Raw genomic sequence first — 11071 nt, 5'->3', positions numbered from 1 at the left:
CTGCCCCGCCCCTTCTCACCCCGCCCCCTGCCGCCGCCCCTCTCTTCAGCGCCTGCTGAGGAACGCTAAGCAGCTGCAGCCCGCCTCCCGCCACGCCTGCGCAGCTTAACCTCACCACCCCCCCTTCCCTCCCATGACTCATTTTCTACCCAGCCGCTCCCGGGTGCTCCTTACGCATGCGCTCTTCCCGCCCATTGGGCGCGGGGGTGAGGGCAAGGGCTCTCGCTCCAGTTTTTTTTTTTCCCGCCCTTCTCCTGCTTCCTTAGGCGGGTCAGGGCCCATCCTTGGCTTTGGAATACCAGCCCTGTGCTCAGAGACTATAAAAAACTGTGGGAACATCGCAGTATCCGAGTTCGAGGGAAGGGATATCGGAACTAGAGCCCCGAACTGCTCCTCTCGGCCGGGCAAGAGAGCCGGGCGCAGGCGGGGGCCGGGGCCCCCAGAGTGTGGGGCGGGGTCAAGGGTCAGAGGGCGGTGAAGGGGGCGGAGCCAGCGGCGGGCGGATGGCGGTGGCCGCCGCTTCTCCTCTGGGCTGCTGAAGCGGGAACGCGGGGCCGGAGCGCTCGGTGGTGGCAAGCGAGGAGGAGCCGCTCCCAAGATGCACAGCCTGGCAACAGCCGCGGTAAGTAACGAAAGGGCGGCCTCCGCCGCTCCCCCGGGTCCCCGGGCCGGGCCCGGCCCCAACCTCAGCCTCGGCCTCCGCCCCAGAGCCGGCGCCTCTCCACTCCTCGTGCCAGCCGCCCAGGCGGCCTGGGGCTGTTCGTGCCGAGGGAGCCGGGCTCCTGGGCCGCGGCACCTTCGCCCGGCGCTTTGGAAAACTTGTTTCTCTCCTCCGCCCTCCCCCCACCTAATCTGTCTCCGCCTCTTTGCCTACCAGTCTTCTTCCATCCAGGGGCTGCAACCTTGCTCCTCCGAACTCCACCCCCAAGCTGCTCTCTAGAAAGACCGGGCATTGACTTGCAGTCTCGCTGTTGCGTGGGAGCTCCCTGAAGGCTAGGCTCTCCTGGCGCTGGGCAGGTGCTTGTTGACCCCTCGAGTATCCATCTACAGCTCTTTCACCTTTTGTTTCCCCCAACTTCTTCTTTGGGTATTATTTTATTAAACACCTAATAGAATGAATAGCGCCACACACACACACCCTATTCGTTTTCGAGACGCTGATCTCTACTGTCTTTCGGCCTGCCTTCGTAGCTTTTATTGGATCATCACCCATATTTCTACTCAGGGTTGTGTCCTAGATCCTACAATTCTTCCACTCATCCAGCTATAGAACCTCAGAGTCATCCTCTATTCTTCCTCCCCCCATCATGCCCCCCCCTTGTCTTGTCCAGTTAATTACATTCCCACACCTCTCACAGCCGTCCTTTTCACTCCCAAGCCACCAACTGGGTTCAGATTCATATTGTGCTAACTTCTTAAAATTTGGTCGTTCTCCCTACTTCCATTCTCTCTCCTTTAATGTATTTTCTGCACACTCATTAGGTATTAGTAAGAGGGATTGGAACCCCTGCCACCTGCTCCTCTTTCCAGTTTACTATGTTGCCTTCTGTAGGGGAAACAAGCAAACTTGGGGTTTTAAGGCCTGTGCCTAGCTTCGTCCTGTCTTTCCAGATTTATTTTGCAGTACTGCACTTGAACCAAACTGGCCTACTTGCTTTTCCTCATTTAGAATATTCCATATACTACCTTTGTGCTTTTGCAACTGCTTTCCCCCTTACCTAGAACGTTCTTTATTTTAAATAATCCTTATTGACTGTCTTAGAATTGATATTAAATGTTGATTCTAAGGCAGGAAACTGGTAAGAGCTAGGCAATTGAGGTTAAGTGACTTGCCTAAGATCACAGCTAGGAAATGTCAGAGATCAAATTTGAACCTGGATCTTCTCAACTCCTGCCCTGGAGCTCTAAACTCTGTGCTACCTAGCCGCCCCTTATGGAGAATATCCTTTTTCTTCATCTGTTCATTTTGAAACCCCTAGGTCCCATTAAGGCTCAGCTCAGGTCCTTTCCTCCTCCTTCCCCACCCAGGAATCCTTTTCTGTTCCTTTCCCTCGTACTACTTTGTATTCATTTTGAATTCTCTTAGGGGAATCCTAAAACCCCATGATGACAGGGACTGTGTGGTTTTACGTAGTGACCAACATGGTCTTTACTTAATAGTTGAGACTTAATAAATACCTGTTGAATCACAGATAAGACTCAGAAAGATTAAGTGATGCATTGGAGATCTTAACAGCAAGTTAATGGTAGGGCTCCCATTGTTCCACAAGTGGTAGGGATATGGTACTGTGCAAATAACCCATACCACCAAACCTTAGTAGGCAGTCTGAATGAATTACTGTAGGGAGAAAAAAAATTCATCACCAGGTAGACAGTCATAGTCCTTGAACTATATAAACTTGATAATTCTCTCCAGGGAAATTACAACAACAGAAAAACAGGAGTTTGTTTAAATGTAGATTATATTTTTCCTTGATCTATGACTTGTATGAAGCTCAAGTGTAGTCTATAATTAGTGCTCTTTTCCCAAGAGAAACCCCTCCCTTCTTTTGGAAAACAATACTTGTATAGAACATGCCAGGTTCAAATTTAGTTCTTTTGACAATTTCCTTTAAGATTTTAGACAAGTTACTCAACTTCTCTGGTTGTTCTTCTTAATAACTTTTTAGAATAGGTATAATAATGCATGGGTTTTTTTCTACTTTTCAAGGGTAATACAGCTGTGGTAAAAGACCTAACTCACTATTTTCATACTTGGTGATCCCTAAAAGAATTGTGTTCTATAAATCCAGAGTATCATTATTTGGTTGCTACCCACATCCATATTCTAGTTTTAGTATATATGCTGCTGAAGTAAGAACTCAAGTCCATATTTTGTAACCCAGGAAATAGTACCTGTTCTCACCAGGTTCCATGCTTTGTTTGACCAAAATTTGTATTTATTAGAAAACTAAACCACCAACTTTGTGTATAAAATTTTATGGTGATGGTTGATTATAGAATCAGGAAACATATATTCCTAAGTTTTATTCAAGAATATTGTTGAGGTGGTTTAGTTCATGATCCTTTCCATTTCTGGGTAAATGAGGTTTCCTTCTTTTACAAAATGAATCTGTTGCTCCTCAACAGCATTTTTATAATAGCAAAGATAACTTGACCAGAAGCTATCAGGAGCACCAGTGCCTCTTAGTACAAGCAGTGGAACCTACCTGGGGCTTCCTGAACTATATTCCATATAGTGGATAGTACTTAGATTTACTTGTCCCTCAAAGTGTCAGTGTGCTAACTTAAAGTTGCTTTTTAGTCTTTGAGACCCTTTTGTAGATAACACACTGACTTCAATTTAGGACTCAATTTGAGACTGGGAATCTTTTCCTCCTCACTTCTTGTTGTTTTTTTTTAATAGAAAGCAGAAAACCTTATTTGCCTTTTAGATCAAAGCAAACTTGTCGTGCCTTGGTTTAAAAAAAGGTAGCTCTTCTATTCCCTTATCTAACTAAAAACTACTGTAATACACAAAGTACATTGTTTTTATCATATTCTGTATTCATTCATCAGTTGGATCTATATTGGGTGAGGTAATTGGAAATCCTAGATTAATTTACTTTTCTGTTATAGGGCAGAATGAGCTAATTAGATCAATTAACTAACCTAGTCACCAACCTTTTTGAAGGCTAGGCTATTATGGGAAAAGAAAGTGGTGTAATATTTTAGTTGTAATCCTTAAGGTAAACTTTTTTCAAAAAATTCCCTTTCACTCAACATCACAACACCCTCCCTTCCCCCAGCCTCTTCTAATACTGAAGGTGCTGGGGCACCTAAGTTTCCTTAATCTGAAGAAATTTACCAGTTAATGGACCTGTCTTTCTTCGTGTGCAGAAAAATGGATTCTCTCAATCAATGTTTGTGAAAGGTATGATAATAACATCCATTCACAACTCAGAAAGAGGGATGCAAAAACACAGTGAGGCAGGTTGTACATTTTTCTTCATTTGAAAACTGAGCTGTTTTCTTGGGTTGAGCATTGAAGATCCCTATTAATGTTAGAAGGACCTTTATTAATTATTTCATTTTTCTTATATTTTTAACGTAAAGTTGAACACTGAAGTGAAAGTTTTTATTTGAAATCCTAACTCTTGTTTTCCTTTTGAACTTTTAAGCTGATGGAGCACTCTAAATCAATCTCTACCCTACCCCCAATGAGGAACAATTCTCTAAAAATAATTTTTTAAATCATCCTTCAATCTTGAGTTCATGGCCTGTCTATAGGTGGTATAAAAAGGGCAAGTACTTTTATTAGTTGTTGGAAAAAGAAAAGTTCTACTCTCCCAGTACTGTTGGTATAGGAGCCTGTGATTCCTTAAGGATCATCACCAATCAGTTATAAGACTGAATTTAGTAGCTAAGTGGCAGAGTACTTACAGAAACAAAAGTCAGATTTCCATGTTTCAGTCCATTTAGCAGAGCACTTTGTGGTTCCTTTGGCCAAGTCTTTGTGAAATGATATTGAACTTGAAGTTTGTATCCAAGGCAAGAGTTTTTCATGATGAGAGTATGAGTAGATGGGAGTCTAAAGTAGCTTTTCGAACTCTGTCACTGATTTAATTTTGGCTCTGTATAAATCAGTTTCTTTCTCCAGCTCTACGTTTCCACATTCATAAAATGGTGTTAGTAGCCTATCTGTGGTGGACACAGACATCTGAAGTAGCTAACAATCATCTTTTCCAGCCTCTCATTTTCCCATTTCACAGATGGAGAAATCTAAGAAGAAGCAGCTTTTCATAAGGTCACACTGCTACTTTAACAATTATAATTCAGAGTAGCCAGATGGCACCTTCAACTCAAGTATTGAATCACACTCATCTAAATCTGTTTCTTACATATTACTGGACTTTAATAAAACTGCATTTCTATGTTTGCTCTTGCCCTTTAAGCCTGTGCCTACAGCATTGGCCCAGGTGGATAGAGAGAAGATCTATCAGTGGATCAATGAGCTGTCCAGTCCAGAGACAAGGGAAAATGCTCTCCTGGAGCTGAGTAAAAAGCGTGAATCTGTTCCTGACCTTGCCCCCATGCTATGGCACTCTTTTGGTACTATTGCAGCTCTCTTACAGGTGGGTATTTGTTAACTGGTAGCAATTTAGTCTTGTTCACACCTGAATATCTCTCAGCATTACATAAATGGTTCTGAATAGGTAGAATCTGCCATGATTCACACATAATCTTTCATGGCAACTGGAAAAGAATTGGTAGTAAGAGGTAGTAGCTCATGAGATTCATTCTCATAGCTAAGATCAAAAGTGCTAGAAGAAGCAAAGGTTGAGACTTGTTAAGTTATTAAAGTAAAGAAACAGTTGTGGAATAAAAGAAAAGCAAATTTGTATTTTTTTTAATAGTTAACTGAAGCTAGAGGGATCCTTGTTGAGAAATAGGATACAGGGAACGCTTCTAAATAGGATAGGACATCGCTGGTGAAGATTTTCAAGTTCAAGTGCCCAAACTGCAACTTCAAGCTGCCTGTGAGCCGTTCCTTCCCCTACTGCCCCCTCCCCCAATCCATTACCCCAGAGAGTGAAGAGACTTTGGGTGACTGTATAGAGGGATGGGACTTGCAAAAAATGGCCTTGGTCACTAGGAAGAGGGGGAATGGAGCAGCTCCCCTATGCCAGCTGGGCACACCTGCCAGTATTTCATCAAGGCTGGGACAGAACATATGTAATGAGGAGACCTTTGAGTTTTCTCTTCTTTTCTATGTTAGCTCTTCTTCCCTTAAAGGGTTAGAAGTTCCTCAATATATATCTTCAGCCCTTTGGATCTGTCAGATTATAGTCCTGTACATCATCAAAGCATTCTTTGTAATTTTCCCTATTCTGGAGTTTTAATTATTAAAGTAATTAAGTCATCAGCATAGGACAAAGTATTTTCAGATCTACACAGCAACATCCATGTTCCAACTCATCCTTTTTTGTTTTTAGTTTAGAGTAGATTCTTTTTTGCCTAAATTTAACTTAATAGAAAAAGATACCACATTTTATGTATATATTATTTATATAAGATTAAAACATCTAGAAACTTTGCATGAAAAAGGTGGTATATTCAGTAATCTTAAATTCAATTAGCATTTTACCTTATCATTAATTGACTTGTAATATTAGCAAAATCTTTGTTTTTCTTTACTAGGGTTAATTATGTATTCTTATAAACAAAGTGACAAAGGGCATGATAATTTAGGTTGAAGATTAAAGATCTGGGGTTAGGAAAGACTCCAGAGGCCATTTGGTCCATCCCTTCTTTTGACAGATGAGACTGGTTCAGTGACTTGCCCTTGGCCATACACAGAGTATATATTAGATGTCTTTAGTGGGGGGCAGGAAGGTGTATAGTGGATAGAAAGAGAGCAGTGGGCCTGGAGTCAGGAAGTCCTGAGTTCAAATTTGGCCTCAGAGAGTAGTTTTATCATTCTGGTCAAATCACTTAACCCTCCCTACCTCAGTTTCCTACTCTTGTCAGATGAGTTGGAAAAGAATATGGCAAACTGCTCTAGCATCTTTGCCAAGAAAACCCTAAATGAGGTCACAAAGAGTAGGACATGACTGAAACAATTGAACTACAAAAATCATTAGTAAGGGGAATTGGAACCTGTGTCATCTGACTCCCTCTCCCCATTCTACTTTACCATGTTGCCTTCAATAGAGGAGACTAGCAACCTTAGTTTTAAAAAGTCCTTGACTTAGCTGAGAACTGTGTGAGATGAAAGTGAAATGGAGAAGAATGGAAGGGAAAGGGCAAAGCTTTGACAGAACTTAGTACCCTGCTTTGCAGACCTGAGCAGCCCAGGTTACTGTGATCTCTGCAGGCCAACTGTCATAGGGTAAACAGGACTTTTCTATAGTCCTTCACACTCATGTACTTATGTTGTAACCAAGCATATTCGGTTGACCTGGTGCTGTTTCATTTTTAGGAAATTGTAAATATTTACCCTTCTATCAATCCACCTACCTTGACTGCACATCAGTCTAACAGAGTTTGCAATGCTTTGGCACTATTACAGTGTGTGGCATCACACCCAGAAACCAGGTAAGTACTTTGGATGGAATTGGATTCAAATTAAGGCTAAGGGTACCTGTTTTGAATGGGTGGGTTTGTTGTTGTTTTTTAATTGATATTGTCCTGGGGGAAATAATAGTAATATTAATTTCCAGCTAACTTTTATATAGTGCTTAATAAATATTATGTCATTTTTATCCTCACAATTATCCTGGAAAGTGGGTGCTATTATTTCCCCCATCTTACAACTAAGGAAATTGAAGCAGCAAAGATGAAATGACTTGCCCAGGGTCACATAGCCAATAAGTGTCTGAAGGCAGATTTGAATTCAGGCCTTCCTGACTCCAGGCCCAGCACCCCGTCCTCTGTGCCACTTAGCTGCCCGATGATGAGAAAACAAATTTCATTCCCTTCTTGGCAAAGGTTAAGGTCCATTGCATATGCTGTTAAGCTGTCTTGGTATGTTAGTTTAGCTTGCCAGATTGGTTTTGTTTCTTTCTATGTTTTGATTTTTTTTATAAGAGATAGCTAATTGTAGAGGTAGGATGAAAGGAATATATTTAGAAATGGAAGACCAAGTAAATCAATAAAACATTTTAAATTTAATTTTTTTTTAAGTTGACATTGGGGCAGCTGGGTGACTCAGTGGATAGAGCCAAAACCTAGAGATGGGAGGTCTTGGATCCAACTCTGGCCTCAGACACTTCCTAGCTGTGTGACCCTGGGCAAGTCACTTAACCCCAGTAGCCTAGCCCCGTGGGTCTTCTACCTTGGAAACAATACTTACTCTTGATTCTAAGGCAGAAAGTAAAGGTTTAAAAAAAAAATTAAAGTTGACATTGCTTATGTTTGTTTCCATGAGACTGTGTTCATATTTAAAAAAAAAAAAAAGAATGGGAAACTCCTAAGTACTTTTATAGCTCTGAGATGATATGATTTAGATCCATTCTGCTATAGCAATCCTAAGGGCACTGTAAGCATTCAGCAGAAACTTTATTCAGTATTACTTCCTTTTTCCCATTGTCATAAGTATTGGTGTTCACTGATAATCTTGAGAATTGGCTCTATTATTTCCATTTGTAGGAAATTCCATTTAACTCTCTCTGTTTATAGCTATGCATTGGTTGCATTACTTAATTGCAAATTAAAATAAAATAAAATTTTATTAATTAATTATGAGGCCACAGGACAAATTAATAAATAATTAATGGGGGAAAATTAGAATAAAAAATAAAATAAAATTCAGCAAACCTTTATTAAGTACTGCTACTACTTCCAAGGAACTATGCTAATACTAGAGATACAAAAGCATATGAATAAGGAAGGCTTCGTGCAGAAATGGCACCAAAACATTATCACTAAAGGAATAGGCAATGATGAGGAATATATTTCATGCGTGGGACAGTAAATAAGCCTACATAAATACTGAGAGGGCACAAGGAACTGTTAAGAGCACTATTTGGCTGATTAGAGTGTGGGAAAGAGAATAGCATGAAATGTAGACAACTGTAAATTGAGGCCAGATTGGTGGAGAATTTTAGATGGCAGACTAAGGACTATGTATGTACTTTATCCTGTAGGTGGAAGGGAGTCAGGATTTTTGAAAAGGGGAATGAGTTGATTAGAACTCTGCATTAGGAATGTTGTTGTGGTAGCTGTTGGAAAGGAGAGAGATTAATTGAGAAACTATTAAATAATTGAAGTAACAGGTGGTAAGAATCTGCCTACAGAGGTGGCAGTAAGAGTTAAGAAATCAGGCATATGTGTGTACACACACACTCACACACACGAAGGTGCATAGATATATCTATATATATATAATATGTACATCTTATATGCAGATGTATATATTTTTATGATCTATATGTATAGATATATCTAGACTTAATTACAATGGATGACTCACTGAACGAGAATGGAGAACAGTTATATTCAGAAAAATGTAAAAAAAAAAGTCAAAACATTTTAAACAAAATTAAAATTTTTTAATGTTCATTTATATGAATACACACACATATGAGTGAAAGTAGAGGAAGAAAATAAAAAATTATTCTGGTTTTATGATTAGGAGGATAGTGTCTAAACAAATAAGGAAGCTGAGAAGAGAAATCATGCCTGGTGTCCTAGAAAGAAGATGACTTCAGTTTTGGACATTTTGAATTTAAGGGAGCAGTGGAGCATCCAGGTAGAAGTATTCCTTCAGACTATTGGAAACATAGGACTAGAGCTCAAGGAAGAAATCAGGGCTCTATATTTGGGAATCCTGTTCATAGACAATTACTGAAACAATTAGAGTGAATAATATTAAGAAAATTTAAGGAGAAGAAAGATATAGACATAATCTTGAGAAACATCAGCAATTAGGAAGGAGGAAAATAAAATGGAAAGGGCACGAAGGACTGATTTTCTCTCCTAGAGGGAGTACCAAAAGAGCACAGAAGGCAAGGATATTAAAGACTGTTAAGAATAACTAACAGTTCTTACAAGGAATCAGGGAGGAATTTGCACAGAAGTATGTAGCAAATAATCTGGGACAAACAGGTTTATTTCCTTGCTCTGGTTTGAAAGGCTTTACCTGACTACACTTAAAGATGTTTGTCACAATCTGAGGGGGGAGGAAGGCTGAGAATCTTCTGACTATTTATTTTATTTTTTTGAAACCCTTACCTTCCATCTTGAAATCAATACTATGTATTGGTTCCAAGGCAGAAGAATGATAAGGGCTAGGCAATGGGGGTTAAGTGACTTGCCCAGGGTCACACAACTACAAAGTGTCTGTGGTCAGATTTGAATTCAGGACCTCCCATCTCTAGGCCTGGCTCTCAATCTACTGAGCCCCTCAGCTGCCCCCTATTTAACAGTATTTTATGACCTAAAAAATTAAAACCAAAAGCCTTAAAGTGTTGTTTGAAATTGGTCATTTTCTAAAGTATGGTTACATGTGCTGTTGACAACAGCAAGTACACATTCACTTATCCAGTAGGTCAACCTTGATGAAAAAAGAAATTGAGATTTGTTGCCTAAAAAAATTATTCCCGCAATAGTCATAGGCTGATGCTTAATGGAAGCAATTACTTGGTCATCTTTGCATATCTAAGAAATCAACAACATGAATTCTGAATAGAATTATTTTCTTTCCAAGGTCAGCATTTCTTGCAGCCCATATTCCCCTCTTCTTGTATCCCTTTTTGCACACGGTCAGCAAGACTCGTCCCTTTGAATATCTTCGTCTCACCAGCCTTGGAGTTATTGGTAAGTTATTAGGCTTCTTTTGCAATCGTAAGACCCATCATTCTTGATAGGCGATATGAGTTCTTTTCTGCCTCTTAATTGCTTTTTATAATATATCCATTTCATTCTTATAGATTATGTCCATTTCTGGCAATAAACAGAAGAGAAAGCCTTATGGACCTTTTATCACATACCATTCTGAGAAAGACCAAAAGAGATTAATATATGATTTAGCCATGGGGCTACACACCTTACCAAATGTTAGCAAGAAAGACTAATAGAAGTAAAGTCAGCATGTGTATGAAAGAAAAAATTTCAAGGGTTATAGCAGAAAGGTTCAGTTTTGTGAGTAGAAGCAGTGTTTGGGAAATGAGGTTTCTTTTTGTTCTCCTTCCTAGACTAATGCAACCTTTCTCTCTAGTTCTAGAACTGATTTCTTCTCTGTTTACCTAGCCAAGTGCTCACAATGACCAAGTTAGTGTATCTAGACTCTCCCATTTTATGTGTGGGGAATTGCTAGAATGTTCATTTGCTTTTGTCTCCACCAAAAAATAAGATCGGTCATTTCTGTTCCAGAGTCTAGGTAGTAAAAGGATTTCTGCACCATCTGTGGCTTTTCTCCAACTTGATTTCTTCTTCCTTTCTTGGTGTTTCATTTGATATTTGTAATGTTCTTAGCTAATGTTAAACAAGAAAATTGAATGTAGAAACCTTCTTTTGTTGGAGGTAAAATTTTCATTCAGTCTTCAGTATTATAAGAATATAAGGACAGCTATATATATATATATATATA

The 11071-nt window shown here is 39.9% G+C and overlaps 1 protein-coding gene across 1 annotated transcript; it reads left to right on the top strand.

Moving 5' to 3' along the window:
* Positions 1-568: 568 nt before the first annotated feature.
* On the top strand, positions 569-10299 carry LOC123254131 (CCR4-NOT transcription complex subunit 9; the record flags this gene model as incomplete). The annotated part of the gene is made up of 4 exons (XM_044683192.1): positions 569-622; positions 4935-5114; positions 6962-7077; positions 10190-10299. Coding segments are annotated over exons 1-4 (430 nt in total), but the record flags the coding sequence as incomplete, so codon positions are not given.
* Between the last annotated feature and the right edge of the window lie 772 nt (positions 10300-11071).

Source organism: Gracilinanus agilis, unplaced genomic scaffold (assembly GCF_016433145.1).
Source record: "Gracilinanus agilis isolate LMUSP501 unplaced genomic scaffold, AgileGrace unplaced_scaffold15440, whole genome shotgun sequence".
NCBI lineage: Eukaryota > Metazoa > Chordata > Mammalia > Didelphimorphia > Didelphidae > Gracilinanus > Gracilinanus agilis.
This window is presented reverse-complemented; position numbering and strand designations above follow the sequence as displayed.